At 42.3% G+C, this 16,833-nt stretch overlaps 1 protein-coding gene across 1 annotated transcript in view; it reads left to right on the top strand.

Annotated features, from left to right (window-relative positions):
• RPS6KA2 (ribosomal protein S6 kinase A2) overlaps nucleotides 1-16,833 on the top strand; it is a 278,994-nt gene that overhangs the window by 186,102 nt on the left and 76,059 nt on the right. Inside the window, exons 9-10 of the mRNA XM_090042839.1 lie at nucleotides 5,026-5,096; nucleotides 6,132-6,220. Coding sequence (XP_089898965.1) covers nucleotides 5,026-5,096; nucleotides 6,132-6,220 — 160 coding nt within the window. The remainder of the gene's footprint in view (nucleotides 1-5,025; nucleotides 5,097-6,131; nucleotides 6,221-16,833) is intronic.

The raw sequence follows: 16,833 nt of genomic DNA, 5'->3' as shown, positions 1-16,833 counted from the left end.
TGTAAGATCCCAGGGATAAGTAGACAATGGTCAAGGAACCTACTAAGGTATATCTTACATGTGAGGGGTGGATAGAATCTGAACCTTTTAGCAACACTCTAAAGAGGGTCTGATGCCTACTCGCATGACCAAAATCCTACAATGTGTATTTATGCCTACAGCCTCACTCCCAGTCCCTGCACTGTGGACCTCCGTGCTCCTCCCTCCCCCCAACAAAGGCTCTGTCTACATGAAGGTGTTATAGCTGTTATTGTTAATTCCCTTTATCAAGTTTTATATTCAGGGTGGAGCAGGATCACCAATATTCTTTGATAATCAACAGGAATATGTAGGGAATTGTGCAGTGGCTTTAACTAATGACAAGATGAGCTGTTTCAGTTTTTGAAGATGGGTTGGCTGTTTACTTAATGTTTTCTTAACCTTCTTCAGCATTACATTAAACACATTAGCATTGCAGTTACAGAAACACAAATGTGTTCTTCCAGCTGCTGCTTTGATTCCACTTGGTGAAGCAAGAAACGCAGATACATATGATGCACTGTAGCAGCACTGACTTTTAAATATTAATGTTAAGTGCATGTCTCTTGAATTTGATGCGACCCTTATATTAGAAACATGTAATTAGAGAAATGCAGTAACAAATTGCTGGTGATTGAAGGTAGAGGTAAAAGATGTTCTCTTCACCATGCACGAGAGTTACTAACACAGCTTATTGTCACTTACAGAATTTCTTTTGTTTTAAACAGTGTGGCATCTGAACCACGTTTGTTCAGGTTGATTGGTGCTCTGTGCCTGTGTGGTAAATCAGTTCTTTTTATTCCCTTGTGCGTGGAAACAACAGACCTTTTCTTCCTACGTGGCCTGTGACCAGGCTGTCTCAGACTGGTGTCACCTGATACAGTATCAGATGTTGTACCAAATTAAATTCACTGTAGCAGTCAGGTTTTTTAATTAGGTGTTTAATAGCAAGAAGATGACAAGAGAGAAAGCATTAGAGGGATAACATGTTAGATCAAAGGCCAACACTGCACCCTGGATAGCTGCAGTGTGTAGAGGAGGGGCAGCGTCCAGAAATTTGCTGCTGGATAGAGAGATGATGCCACCTTTTTTGCCACCAGTGCATGTCAAGCAGCCAAAAAACAATGATTTTCAGCAGCAAAAAAGAGATGACATCTCCATTAGTAGCAGCAAACTACCAGCCACTGCTCCTGCAACTCTCAGCACTGTCACTCCTCTGCCTTCCCCACTGCCAAACCCAAGCTGCTTCAGAGAGGATGAAGAGTACAGGGGGGTTGGAGGGAGAGGGGATAGGAGGGTAAGGTGCCATCCCAGCTCCATTCTGCACCCCCATTAGGCAGTGCCCAGGGCTCATGCCCTGCTCACCCAGCTATCCTTAAATTACTATGTTAGATACCAAACTCAAACTCACCGCATCTTCTTTGGAGTTGTGGAATAGACACAGCTCAGGGTTAATACTTCTCTCATTGCTTAAATGAAGGGTTCAGGTTTCAAAAGGGTTTAAGTCCCAATGAAAAAAAAATGACTTCATTCCTTTGAATGAAGCTTAGGCTCCTGAAGGGTAAGTCTCTTTGAAACCTGGACTTGAACTTCCATGTCACTTAGGCACTTTTTGAAAGTGTTACTGAAAATTGCATTTAATCAGAGTAGAATAATGACTTCCTTCTGACCCTCCAAGCCTACCACCGTTCCCAGCCTTCCTGCCGGATCTTATTTATATCTTAGTCCAGCTTGCACATGTGAATGATGTGTCCCCTCAAAAAAGTTAAGCTTTCCTAATTATTGATTTGTCCTCTCTCCAACTAAAACAACTATCATACTGGTGTTTCTTTTTTTCTCTGATCCAGATCTTTATGTCATGTAGTGCTTTTCCTGGTGACTGACTGCTGGTGACACCATTTTAAGAGCTCTTATCAGGTCAAATGGTTCCATATTTATGGTTCTGAAGGTGTTTAGGCCTGCCTTCATTCAGGCATGACATAAGCATGACGGTTCTTAATTTTAGGAAAGGCAGATTCACCAGCATCACAGAACTGCACCTTACCTAAAACAGGGAATGCAGTAGCTTGGGTAGCTCAGGTAAAGAAACTCCTTCAGAACAGAATGAAACAATCTGGGGGATGTTCTGAGTGAAACTAACCCTAAAGCTTGGCAGCCTAGTTTTGTAGACTTTGAATTCATGGATTATTGCTGTGCAGACACTGCCAGCAAATGGTTCTATGAATCTTCAGATAAAATGAGGTTTTTTCCCCACCTATGCTAGATAACTCAGTGGTGGGGTCACCACAAAAGAAGTGAAGGTTTAATGTGCATAAAGTTACAGTGTGGTTGATGATGATGAATGATCTCTCTTAAATATGGAATGACTTAAGATCTACAAGGAATGTAATGATTTCACTTCAAGCAGCAATGAGTAAACAGTGCCAATCTCTGTTAAAAAATTAAAATGAAGCGCTGGTGAAAGAAGACAAAACTAGTTAACATTTATGTAATGCTTTTTAAAAAAAAATAAAAATCAAGAGATAGTTCATAACCATATCAGCTTCACCTTTGAAAAGCATGTTAAAATACCACAGAAAGTGAATCTAAGAAAGGGACATTTGCAGAGATTTTCGATTTTAGGAAATGCCCTGATCTTTCTGGCATTTTGCCTCGTCTGAATATTTCCGTTTCATTTTTATTTGTTGCATGACATCTCATGCCTCCCATACAGACTGTATTTCCTCAAATCCAAGACAAGATTTTCCCCCTATTCTGTGTGGGATGAAAAGTCCCTAGTCTTCGATTTGAATACAAAGTGGTAGGCCAGGTGGCTCCGGCTCCAGCCCTGACCTAGAGTTGAGACAGAACTGGAGTTGCAGCTTCTGTCCCATCTGCCAGCTGCCTCCTGCAGCCTCTGTGTCTCCCTATCATCTCTGCCTCCTTGCCACTTCTTCCCTAGCCCCTCCCACCGCTGCTTACTCTTAGTTGCAGCTCTGACTCTGGGGACATGGAGCACATGCATGGAACCAGCAGCATGCCTACAGGCAGCAGCCATGCTGGTTGCAGCAGCTCCAGATCTGGCTCTAGGTGTGACATGGTGCTGGTTCTTCCTGCCCCCTATAGCTGTTGACTTTCCCTACCACTGCTTTCTCTGCTGAAGCAGTGAGAAGGACAAATTTAAGGAAAAAAATTATTGGAGATGGCCTCTCCAAATATTAGATTGTCAACATGGAAAATTATAACAATTTTACTATTGAGGGATCATCTTAAATGTGAAGTTATCTTGGATTTAGGTAAATATGGTACACATTTATACATGCATACAAATATGCATGCACACACATCTAATGGAGGAACTGATTTTAGATATCATCAAAACATATTTGTCTGACACTTAAACTTAACGTAGCAATGTAAATTCTGCCCTCCCTTTCACTGGGGTCATTCTAAAGTCAATGAGATGTAGAGTTTATGGTCTTAAATTTCAAAGAGAAAAAAAATTGGGGGGGTCCCCCTTCCCCTTTACAGAATTTAAGCTCCTTTTTAAGCTTTGGGATAGGGATTTTTTGTTTGTTTACTTTTTTAAAAATATGTTAGCCCTAAATAAATACAGGGCAGCTATTACTTGAAGCCGGGGGGGGGGAGGGTTATTAGTTTTACTTTTTATATTCTTTGAAATAGTGAAATGGATATACGTGTAAGTATACATGAGCTGTTTATATTAGTGTCTTACATTATTTGTTTTAATTAAAGCAGAGCAAATTTTAGCACTGTCCTGGTTATTCCAAGATAAATAAAAATAACTACTAGGTACTTGCTTATTATTCCTAGACTAACTTATAGTTATTTTAATTACCTGATAGTAAACAAAATGGAGGAAACGTGAGTCAATGCATCAACATGTTGACAGACTGACAGGATGCCTTGTCCCTGCTGGTGATTTGTTCTTTGGCCTTGGGGAAATCACTTTGCCTCAGTTTCCTGAGCTGAACAGTTGTAATAATAAAGTTGACCCAACTTTGTAAGGTGCTTTGAGACTTCCAAAAATGAAAAATCATTCTGCAAGTAATAAGGACTTAATGGCAAGACTTAAGGGGAACTTATTTAAGGTATAAAAGGAGGAGTCAAGTTTGTGTAAGATTTTTCCACCTATTTCAATATTAAATAGGACCTTACTGCACAAATTGCATCCCTGTAATTAGCAGAATGATTCACCTGGTAAGGCACAACTCAACACAAGGTGTTATAAATGCTTATAATTAAATAACTGACTATTAAGTGGTTTATATGTTATTACAAAGAAGGGTCCCAGGCCTAGCCCAGATGTAAGCAGACACAATTCCCATTATCCTCAGTGGAAGTTGCTCTAATTTATGCCATGGTTGAATTATGTCCCTAGTCTCTCTTTGTCTACACATCAACCAATACTGCATATCTTCGCAGATATGATGCTGTTGGTACGAGCATGAAAAGCAAAATGAAATTCAAACCAAGGAAGCTTCCTTAGTTTGGGCTTTCATTATAAATGTGAAATTCAGGTCAGGCTTGTTGAAAGGATCGCTCAGTTTCAAAGGAACCCTGACTGATTGATGTTTTCGCGTATTAGTCTGGCAAAATTAGTAATTGCAGCTGATTTTGCTTTGAGTTTTTAGGTTTGTTTAGATCTGAAAGTCAAAAAAATGACGGGAGTGCATCCAGGTAAAAGAAAGGGGGAGAAAGCAGATTCATATTGTCCTTAAGAACTAAGCTGTTATACATTTCTACTAGTGCATGATTCCCAAGTTCTAGGTGTGAGCAATTCCATAGGCAGTCCTTTGAGGAGAAATATAGTATTGGTCTCTGATATTCTGTATAGGTTATGATGGTAAGTAAATTTCTACTATCTTCTTCGTATAACTCTATTTTTTGACATCTGTAGTCTAAACATTTCATTATAAGTGAAACTGAAGTGAATAAAATAAACAAGTCAAATATAGAAATGCTACGTAAAGCAAATCAATTTATTACTTTTTTATTATTCTACAGTTTGAGATGCTGACTGGTTCATTACCATTCCAGGGGAAAGACAGGAAGGAGACAATGGCTCTCATTCTCAAGTGAGTATGAAATCCGTTTAGTCTACCTACGTGTTATCTGAGCTCATTGAATGAGCTGTTGAACCTAAGCATACAGAATGTATCTAAGAACAAATACACACAGAAGATGAATTTTGAAAACTGTGTATAAGGGTTCACATTACTACAGACTGCACCGCTGAGTCTGCTAGATGGTTTGAAAATCACATCCAGAATAAATTATAGGAAATGGAATGGGTGGTTTTTGATAAACCTGTCGAGGGGGCTTTTCAAGGAAAATATTTGAATGTAAGAAAAGACTCACTTATAAAACATGTACAAGGGGGAGCAGAGTTAAGGTGGTGAAAATTCTGTGTGGTCATTTCTTGACTTTTAAGTCCTTCACTTTCCTCCCTTCACATTAAATCAATGTTGAGCACATGCATAAAAGTTTGCAAGGTTGCGCACATACTCCCTGCCAGGTCCTTTGACCCAGTCAATTTTCTGTTTTCTTTCATGTACCATTGAAGTACCAGAGCTATTCGTAGAAGCCTGAGGTTCTTAAACAAAGCAAAATATACTGTTTATTATTGCTCTCTTCCTTTTTTTAAACAGCCATTATGGGTCAAAAACATTCCCAAAAAATTTTGCACTCGGACTTTGGAATTTATTTGTGCTTGACTTTGAATGAGGAACAACTGGGGGTGGGGGGGAGAGGAATAAGATTGCCAACTATAAAGGGAAACAATTGAAAAAATGTAGAAATATCTGCAAATAACCCCTTAGAACCCTTGTGCAACCTTAACTGTGTGATAGTATAAGGTGCTTCAGGTCTCATCCTGCTCCTATTGAAGTCAGTGGCAAAACTTCCTTTAGCTTCAATAGGAGGAAGATTATGCTGTCTTTTTGTAATCTGTTTAGATATTTGCACCTTTGGTGACAAATGCGTGAGAGTATGTACGTGTGTGTGTGTGCGTGTGCGCGTGCGCACGTGCGTGCATGCATGCCCCAATTAAGTTAAGCTATGAACTGCACCTGTAAATATGAAAATTTGGAGGAAATGTTCTGTCCTTTCAGAGCCAAGCTGGGAATGCCTCAGTTTTTGAGCATAGAAGCCCAGAGTTTGTTGCGAGCCCTCTTCAAAAGGAACCCGTCCAACAGATTAGGTATGGATTTCTGCATTTTCCATTTCTGCTGTGTAGAATGTGGCAACAATAATTTCTTTCAGTGCATGGTAATTGGTAGGTGTCCTCTCCATTATATGTGCAAGTGTATTTACATTTGTCATGCAGTAAACCATAGGCAATACTGGGCATAGTAGCAAGAAAATCAGCCACACCACTGGAATCCAAGGCTTGAGATTAATTCATAATTTATTTCTTCACTGAAGAAGTAGTGTAGATCACCAACATTTCTGAGCTGAGTAATATAACCCCTGTGGATAATCACATAGGAAAATAAGACACTAATGACATTTCTAATGATCTGTCTATAATTTTGGTCCAATTTGGAGAGGGAGGCCAAATTCTTCTTGCATCTCCACCCATATTACATTTCTGTGTTGTCTTATTTAGCTTCCTGGGAGCATTTTGAACAAGGAGCCTCCCTCTGGAATACCAAAAAAATAAATACCTCCTTTATCATAAATGCTTTTTCTTTATCTTTCATCTTAGCTCCCATTTAAGTGTTAATAAGTGTAGAGGAAGTACTTGAGATTACCTAGTGCTGTCTCTACCATTTAGAGTTCCATTAAGAAGGTACGGGTGTTCTGGGGGGGATATCAGAAGAGACTTGGTAAATGGATTCAGTTTATAGTAGTAGGTGCCTCCTTTGAAATTGTGGTTGTTAAATTGTTTATGCTGGGAAGACCAAGAGTAATTGTATCGAAGAGGAGTTTACTAAAAGAACACTGCGGGTGTATCTACACATGCATTTGTTCAAAGATCAATTTATTTGCAAGTAAACTGTTCATGACTAAATGCTCCCGGGCAAGCATCTACACATGCAGGGACATGGGACCAGTCTTGATGCTCCTAGCAGCAAACTATTCCCACTTCCTGCAGCCCTGCAATGGGCCCCTGCTGCCACCAGTGGGAGATCAAGGCTTCCCCTTGTTACTAGGCTGGGGCTGGGAGGAAGTACAGGGCCAGGAGACAGCTGTCTCTTGGGCAGGGCTGAGACAATTCTCCCTGCCCTCAAGGCAGCTGCCTGCTGCCCAGGTGGGGACAATGTCCCCCTGCCCCGGCAGCAGGGAGCTCCCAGCCCCTGCTCCTTGACTGGGTCAAGGGACTTGGAAGGAGCTGCAGGGGAGGGACAGGTCCCAGCCCCCAAGATCCCCAGCCTGTTCCCCACCCAACTCTATGTTCGCAGAGCTGAGCAGGGAACAAGCTCTCCAGCCCCTGCCCGGCAGTTGTGGAGTGGAGCAGGTCCCAGCCCCATGCCCTGATCAGGTGATCAAGGCATGGGGCTTGGAAAGAGCTGCAGGGGTGGGGCAGGTCCTAGCCGCCTGCGCCATCCACCAGTGGGGCAAGTATCAGTGAGCCCCTCTGCCCCATGTGTCAGTGCAGTGGCCCAGTCAGGGGCTCGCTACTAGATGTCCCACCGGTAGACGGGCTAGGGGGCCAGGATCTGCCCAACCCATGCAGCTCTTTCCCAGCCCCATGCCTCAATCACCTGATCAGAGCACAGGGCTGGGACCTGCCCCTGATGGGGACAGTTCCCAGCTCCCACTCTATAATTGCAGGGCTGGGGCTGGAGAGCCTGTTTCCTGCTCAGCTCTGCAAGCATGGAGCTGGATGGGGAACAGGTTGGGGAGCTTGGGAGCTGGGACCTGCAGCTCCTTTAAAGTCCCCTGTCTCAGTTAGGCAGCTGAGGCTGGGACCTCCCAGCCCCCACTCTGCAATCACTCAGCTCCATGAGCATGGGGGCTGAAGAGTCTGTTCTCCACTCAGCTCCCCAGCCTGTTCCCCACCCAGTTCTGCGCTCATGGTGCTGAGCAGAGAACAGGCTCCCCAGCTCCTGCCTTCAGGGAGCTCCCAACACCAGCTCCACAATCAGGGACCCAGTGCTGGGAGATCCTTATCTCCCAGCCCAAGTTCCGCAGTTGCATGGCTTGGGCTGGGAGATCCTTGTCTCGTAGCACCTGCTCCACAGTTGTGGGGTTGGGGCTGGGAGACAAAGATCTCCCAGCACCAGCCCCATGAACACAGAGCTAGCTGGTCACAAATGGGGAGTGAGGGCTGGGAGATAAGGATCCTCATCTCCCAGCCCCTGCTTCACCATCATGATCTTGGAGCAGGGGGCTTGGAGCTCCCTGCTTCCAGGGCAGGGAGACATAGTCCTTGCCAGAGCTCTGGTGGTGGAGCCCACCCTTGCAGCAGGCAGCTTCCAGGGGCAGGAAGCTATATCCTACGCCCTGGTGGCTGGCTGACCAGGAGCAGATTTGCTCCTGGGCAGGCATCTACACAAGCACTACTGCGCCGTAACTACTCATGAGTAAATTTGCTATTTGCATCTGCAGGTAGCAAATTAGTTGCTATTAGCAAGATTTACTATGCAGTAAGCATGTGCACATGTAGATACAATGCTTATTGCGCAATAAACTATGCTACTTTACAGTAAAGCATCTTGTGTAGACATGCCTTGTGCTACTATTAATTAAAGTATTGCTTTGTTCTATGAAAATATTTTAAGTTCTTTCTACCTCCCTAATCTCTTGCTCTGTTCTAGGCAAACAAGGGAATGACATCAAAGAGAAGAGAGGCAAAAGGAAAAAAGAGTAGTTGCAGGAAGATTTAGCTTCTCATTCTTTATTTTGACAGCTCTCCTTTTTTTCCTACCTCCATTTCTATTAGTAGTTTATCCCTCTTCTCCTCTCTACTGCCAATTTCATGACTTTTCCTTTTCCCATCGTTAAAAGTTTTGCAAGTCTTTACAATTCTTCCTGTTGCTGCATCCTAAGCAGGTTCATCTTCTGCCATGTTTAGTTTTGGGGGAATTACTGTGGCCTTACCTCATAATAAAGGACTCTGTTTCTGCAACTGACAAACTAGCAAATTAAGGAACTAATCAAGTTATTGCTTCTCATTGTCTTTAGGATATTTTAAAAATTCCAAGCGCATTGTTGTTTATCACTGTTGTAGAGTCTCCACTATTAAGTAATACCCCAGTATGAAATTAGACACAGTTTTCAGGGAAGTGGAAGGCAAGACAGGGAAATTTAAAGCCCAAGATTCTGAAATTCAAACAGAGGATGTCACGGAGAATGGATTGGAACTCTTGTCCAATTAAACATTATTTATTTCCGTTTCATTATTTAAGGTTGCACTATCAGTTCTGCCACCAGAAAAATTTAAGTCACTAATATTATGTATCCTGTACTGGATAGTCATAAAAAATGTAGCTTTGAGATAACTGCTAGATTTTCAGAGCTTTTATGTTCATCATAAGGAAAAATTTATATTTGTTTAGTACAATGCTTGCATTAATTCTTAGCCCTATAGTAAATGGATACGCGGATGGAAACTGTGGGCTTGCTTATATGGGAAGGTATCCCAGCCATTCAGATATAACTCCGCCATGTGGATATTTTGTTCTGGAATAAAAGTGATTTTACTCTGGAGTAATTATGCTTTTCAGAAAATAAAGGAAACAGTTGCTTTACTGTACAGCTTTCATTACCGCCATTTAGCCATGTTCTATTTATGCTCTCCTATATACCTGCTATTCAGTGGAAATTGCATTCAAATCTTTTAGGGGGTTGCAAAGAAAAGACCTCAGGGAAAAGAAGGAAAGTGGCTCTTCAACCCTGCAAGATCTGCCATAGGAAAAGAAATAGCTAATTGCTCCTGGTTAAATATGTCATTAGCTGACATTAGCTGCCAAAACCTCCACGGGGCTGATTTATTACTTTCCTTTTGGAGAAGAAACCACCGAATAGTGTAAATACTGAGAAACCTGTGAAGAGCGGTATGTTGTTCCCTTCTGTAACTACTTATGCTTCTAAGATTTTTTGGACTAGGGACAAGAGTAGGAATGCAAAGCTAAATTGAGCAAATAACTTGTTCCAAGATGTGTTCAAGCAAGTAATGCAGGAGTGTTTTTTTTTTCTTTTCTTCTGGCATCTGTACTTAGCTGTTCAAGCACTTGAGGTGGTGTTGAAGGTATGCTATGTAGTGCATTTGAGTCTACATGTAGCAGTCACAGCATTAGTATTCTGACAGACAGCTCTTAGCAAAATGCCTGGCAGTCCAGTTACATCATCATCTGGCTGAGCCATGGATCTTGCAATTTCTAATAATGATGTGTGTTTGGAAAATGGAAGCTTCTTCTCAGTATGTGTCCTCAGGCTGCTATGCGATCTTTCAATGCTTTGCTGGCTACAGCAGTACTCATGTGTAAAATGAACATTCTTCTTCAACTGTATGTCAGTGTGGATCCCAATATAGATGCTTGTGCTCTGAGTTAACCAAAAACAGCAGTGTTTGTCAGGACAACACTTATGCCCTCTGCCATTACCTGTTGCCATCAGAAGGTGTAAAGAATGAAGTGGCTGTACCGCTCCTTCAGCTCTCTCCTACTGCCCATAGCAGCGAGATAAGAATTGACTAGTGTTCAGCTCACTATTTTTAGATTCAACTAAACTTTCCTCAAGCCTGACTTTCCTCAGAGCTCTTTTGATACCACGTTGGTTTTACACTGCTGGAATCATAGATACGCTTCTTGACTAAGTGACAATGTCTAGACCCCACTGCTCCCTATGCAGGTTTTGAACCCTACCTATTATGCCAGAACCTAAACCAGTAGTGCTCAGTTAATGGCCCAAAGTGACTGGATCTGACCTGTGGCACAGGGATCAGCAGCTCGACCTGGCATGTCCCCTTCTTTGCCACCACAACAGAACCATCAACATTCCTGGATCTTACAGCTGCACCTCCAGAAATGTTATACTGTATATCTCATCCAGTGCACTAAATACCCTGATGGAAAATATGTAAGAGAAACCAAACAACTGCATATCAGAATGGATGCACACTGGAAATCTATCAAAGACAAGAATACTCGACTACCTGTGGGGGGCCACAGGTAAAAAAGCAGAGAATCCTGTTCCAGAAGGGTTTTCTCCTCCAAAAGGAAAGATGCATAGGAGCAACCAAAGAATGTTTTGGAGGCACAGATGCAAAAGATCCTCCAATATAGGACTATAGGCTGCTCCTGAAACAAGTGGAATAGATGTTCAGTTCTCTAAAAGTGTGTCAGGCAGCATCAGCTTCAAGTCAGGTCAACCAAGCAGCCTTAATTCTTGTGTTTCCTAACTTTTGAGGGCTTGACTTTTCAATGTGAAGTTTTTTACATTTTTTTTTAATCTCATGAAATTACTTACATAGAGCAGTGCAGGGGAAAAGGTTTTCCATTTCACAGAAAAAGGATTTTGAGATTTAGAAATATTTTCATTCTGAACTGGAAAGAACAAACACATCTCAAAATGATTTTAAAAACTGGCAGGCAGGCAGTCCATCCAACCTATTAGGCAGGCAACCCAAGTAGCTCACCTACCTATCAAATGAACAGCTCAGAAGCCAGGGAGCCTGCCTGCCCCCCCGGTTTGGACAACCCAGAAACCAGAGAGCTGGTCAGCTTGATTAGTCAGTCAGTTGGCAAGCCAGCTGCCAGCTCTTGGGACAGCCCTGGATCATAGATAGTTGCCTGATAGTCACAGGATGCTGAGACTTGGGAATCCTGTGTTCAAGTCCAGGCTCTGGAGTGGAATATTCTTCGTTGATGGGGAACTTTTCTGCTCTATGACCCTCTGCTTGTCTGCATTCTCCTCCCCCATGTCTGCATCCTGTCCTTGAGATTGCTCTTTTCATGGATTCCAACATTATACTGAGGATCCAAAGTGGGAGTGAATTAATTTTCAGGGCTTCCTAAACTGTTGAAGCCAAGAGGGGTGCACAGTGGGATCCACAGAAGAGAAGAGATGGAAGCAGTGGAAAGTTGGTGGGAACTACCAGGTGCAAATCACTTATGAAGAGAAAGCCACTTTATTTATGAAGCTAAGTAAGGATTTAGGAGCTTAACTTTTAGAACTTGCTATGAAAATTCTAGCCTAAGGGTTTTCTCCATTTTAATAACGAGTAATTGCTGACAATAATGGTTTTAAAACTTGATGCTTACTGTAGTAATAAAGGGATTGGGTTGCAAAGTAGAAATTAATTATAACAATAAATGAAGAATCTGAAGAAAGGTTTTTAAAGCGAAGGCAAAGCAAAATGAAAAGGTGGTTTTTGTCCTAAATTAACATTAATAGTAATTTTGGGTATACTGGTGATAAAATGATTGTGGATAGCTGAATTAGGACTAATGGCATGAGAATGTGAAGGCAGGATGATTAAAACAGATTGTTTTTCGTAATGAGAGGAGCAGAATTTAAATTAGCCGACAATTGGTCTAACCATTTGGCAGAAGGCAGTACTTAAAAGGAATAATGTGGCTTTGTAGATATGAGCCGGCAGTGGGTTACGTATAAAATCCATAGTTAAAGGAAAGTGGAGTGAGACATTTTGGCAGAGAAAATCCCTTAAAATTAAATGAAGCATACTAAAATAAAGATGATCAAGCGCTTGTTTTCAACCACTGGTTTAAAAGTTTAGTAATCTAGGAAGCATATGCATTTTCACCAACAGCATTTCTAACTCTAGCAAGCTGCAAAATACAACTTACAAATTACTTGATTTTGATTTTCATCTTGCCTTCCTCCCCCCAACTCTCTGTATGATGTTCTAACAGATAGTGTTTAATAAACCACTAGAATTAGAGGTGAATCCCCATTATAAAATACTGCTCTGACACTTTAGTTGTTTTCAGGTTGTGAATGCTAGAATAATATTAGAAGTACAAGGAGGGGGTAGAGCAAAAGGGAGGGTGGTAATCCCTTTTATCCAGTTTTATTTTTAAGGCCTGGTACCTTAAAGAAGATTTATGATATAGACCCTCATGCTAGGCATTGTTTACCCAGTTTTGAGTCAACCATAGTATGAATTATACCAGGGGTGTCCAACTGGTGGTTCGTGGGCTGCATGCAGCCCTGAAGGGTTAGTATGCAGCCTGCTGGCTCCCACCCAGCTGCCGTTCCCCGACCTCCCCCACCCCCCCCCGCCTGTTGCTTTTGCCCTGGAAGCCGGGTTTCTCAGGCCTCCCCCCACATCCTCCCCATTTGGTTTCTACTTTCTGCTCACACTCCTGGGTTCGTAACAGCACAGCAGGAGACTGCCCTCATGGCATGCATGACTGGGAGGGGGAAGAGCCAGGTTTCCTGCACTGTGCACATGGTAGGAGGTGCTCACTGGGTTGCCCATATGGTGGGGAAGAGCCTCGGCGGGGGTGGGGGGGTGTCCACCTTCTGGTCAGCCAGGGACCACATAGTAAGCTTCCCCCAGGTCTGTGGCTCACCAACACAGTGAGCATCCCCCAGGTCTGTAGCCCATACCTCATGCAGCCCCCCAGGTTGTGGGCCACATGGTATGTGGTCCCTGGCTGACCAGAAGGTGGACAGCCCTGATCTATACCATCTGCTATAAGTGTAACATGAGTCCAATATCACTCCTGTCTTAGCATTAGCTACACATCCCACTGAGTCAGGGAGCAATGATAGGCCAGTGCAGTTCTGAGTCCCTGAAGGAGTGAATGGCCAGGCAATCACAGGACAAACACTCAGGAAGGGAAAGGACTGGCAGGCTATGTAGATGTATCCAGATACCCAAACTTTTGGAAACAACAGGGCCTGATTCTTATTTGTGCTAAGGCCTTTAATACCATGACGTTTTTACACCAATCAGATAGCGAAATGATTTCAGGGCCCCTTTACACTGCTGGAATAGCATAAGGGGACCTTAGTATAATTGAGAATTCATGCCAAGAAAGTATAAGCTGAAGGTTTATTTCAGTAGGATCTAGATAGTACCCAAAGCAGTAATTGTACTTTTCCCTCCCCCCACTTTCCTTAGCTTCCCCAAAGAAAATGGTTTTTAAATTGAAAACACTTTTTTGTTCCGTCTTACAGCATTTTACTGAAATAACAGGTCTCATTGCTGTAAAGAACTTTCCACTGTGTCAGGGTCACTGTATACCTTTCTCTCTCAAATTTGGAATAAGCAACGTATTTGAAGTGATTTGATGGAAAGAATTCTGAGACCATAAAAGTAGTAAAGAATATAATCCACAGAAACTGCAAATCAGGAAACCTTTTCTGTTCATTTCTGAACAACTAACTCAACAACTTCCACACTTCTGACAGTGCCCCTTTTCCTATAACAATTCAATAATAAAACAACAGGAAAAAGTAGCATAAGTGTAATTATTGTTTGTAGGCATTTTTAGTTGAACAGTTGAGGTTTAAAATAATTATATGCTTATAACCACATTCTTAAAAAATAATTGTATTCTCCATTATTAACATGTACTGCTTTTATATAAATCCTAATGTTTTATGGAATGTACTTCAATCGGTTATTTGCTGTTGGTGAAAATAGTGTTCAAATGTCCATTTTTCAAGGGTCCTCTGGGCAAATCACACATGCTCCAGTAGGTTATAGGCCACTCTTCAAATATCAGTGGCTTGAAAGACTACATTAACACTGCTTGAGGCCTAGGCCTGGAAAGGATCATGGATCAAATTTAACACCCTAACAGAATTCCTCTTTGACTTTAAAAGGGCTACTGGCAGGCATGAAGAATCTGACAGAACTGTTCCTGTTGCAGAATCCTAAATGGAACAAACAATAGATAATAAATATTGTATTTTCTCACAAAGGCCACCCCAAATAAGACATGCACCTTGTTTTGGGGTAGGCAGAATGAAGAAGCAAATAGATTTCCAGAGTTAGAGTTACAGCTGTATACACAGGGACAGAACCTAGTCTTAATATCACTCATGCTCCCTTTCCTGTTCAGGGGAATGTTACAGTTTGAACCCTTTTCACAACTGAATTGATAGCTGCTCTTGGCAGCTCTGCCAAATGCTGAAGCTCTGTAGCTGCTGAAGGCTGGACTCCATGGGCAGACCTAGGTTTTTTTAATAGAGCTAAAAATATTCTTCAGGATTGTGAAATAGGAGAAGAGAGATTAGCAGTAGCTAAATTCTTTAGAAGAATTGCAGAAGAGATAGCTTGAGTAGTGGAACATCAAGACCATTTAAAGGAGAATGGGTCATTAACACCTGTTGAGTGAAGATGGAGTATCAGGAGTTAAGTAGATTCTTATTGTTACCAATAGGATTCTTTTGCCAGAGACCTCCAAGGATTGACACAGCCCCTCATCTGATGTGGTATCAAGTGAACTTTAATAGTAACCCCTAACACTATTACAAATTTCCTCCCTGTAAGATGACCTGGCAAATGGCTCCTTTAGACTTAATAGAAGTGAGCTTCGGTGGTACCAGCTTTGGGTCCTCTGCTGGGTGTATGGGATGTTTGTTTCCAGCTTTCCCACTGTTTGAGCAGGAATTCCACCAGTGCCCTCCATCTCCCCAGAGCAACAACACAAACACATAGCTGTTCCTTTGTTTGTCCATTATTTTTATAACTTTCTCATCCCAAGTTGTCCAGTCCTCAAGTTCCTTACCTCATCATTTTAGGTAAGATACTCCAATCCTATTCAGTTTTTGGTTTTGTTTCATTTCAGGGAAACTTATATACCTGGTTTGCCTACTATACTAGTCACAGCAATCACTTTTCCCACTGCCTTCTAAGGCAGTCTGTACAATTTTATTGCTTAGTTCTGGGAAGGCATAGACTCTAAGAGCCTTAGCATAACACAGTCTGCCCACTACACTAATAAGTCATAAAATTGATTCCTTCAGTTCTGCCTTAATAGAAATGCTACTGTTGGTAGTCTAAGCAGAAAAGCAGCTTCACTGCTTAAGATATGCATCACAGTTGTGGAAAGCCAATGCTTTTTTGTGAGTATTATTTGTGAGTAAATATGGTAGGTGGAGGGGATGTTGATGAGATTATCAGCATGTGGTGTGGGCATTACATGGTGTGGTTATGTAACCTACTACATATTCACCTTTTATTCCGAGGTCTATCAGTCCCTATGAAATTAGGTACCCATACTGATTATCTTGTCCTGTTTGCATGTCTCTTTATCAAAGAACATATATTTATTGTTACTGTTATAATAGATGTATGTCACGATACAGCCACCTCTGGGATGGCCATGGTGGTCCATAGGGCACCATGACCGTGCCAGCTCTACCTTATGGGTGCCTTCTAACCTTGCCTGCCACAGCTTGCTGATATAAATGATGAATTGGGAGGCTGCCCTTGAGTTGCTGCCCAGTCACAGTCCTGACAGACTCCTCTAAACCCTGTGGGTTGCTAGACCCCATTACTGCATTCTACACTCAAGAGGTGCCTTACGCTACCCTTAAGCCTTATGGGCTAGATGCGGGACTCCAAAACCGCCCATTTATCGCACCCCATGCCTCGCAGATGTTATGTAGACATTGTCTTCTTGTGTTCAGGCCTCAGCTTAGTCCAGCCTCAGTAACTGCACCCTCTGACACTGGGATCTGCTCACCCCCTGTCACTGCACCCTTTCTGGCACTGGGGTCTCCACACTGTAGTGTGTCCTAGTGAGGCCTCCTCCTCCCCCAATAGCCTCAGCCTGGTCCACTGGTTTAAATAACAACAGGAAGCACAAGCTTCTGGGCTACAACACAGCCATAACGTAAGGTCCACATTCTAACCCCTTTTAGAAGACAAGCTTCTCTCTCAAT

Source organism: Crocodylus siamensis, chromosome 1 (assembly GCF_052110815.1).
Source record: "Crocodylus siamensis isolate JL-2025a chromosome 1, ASM5211081v1, whole genome shotgun sequence".
Classification (NCBI taxonomy): domain Eukaryota; kingdom Metazoa; phylum Chordata; order Crocodylia; family Crocodylidae; genus Crocodylus; species Crocodylus siamensis.
The sequence above is the reverse complement of the archived record's forward strand: the minus strand, read 5'-3'. Positions and strand labels throughout refer to the sequence as shown.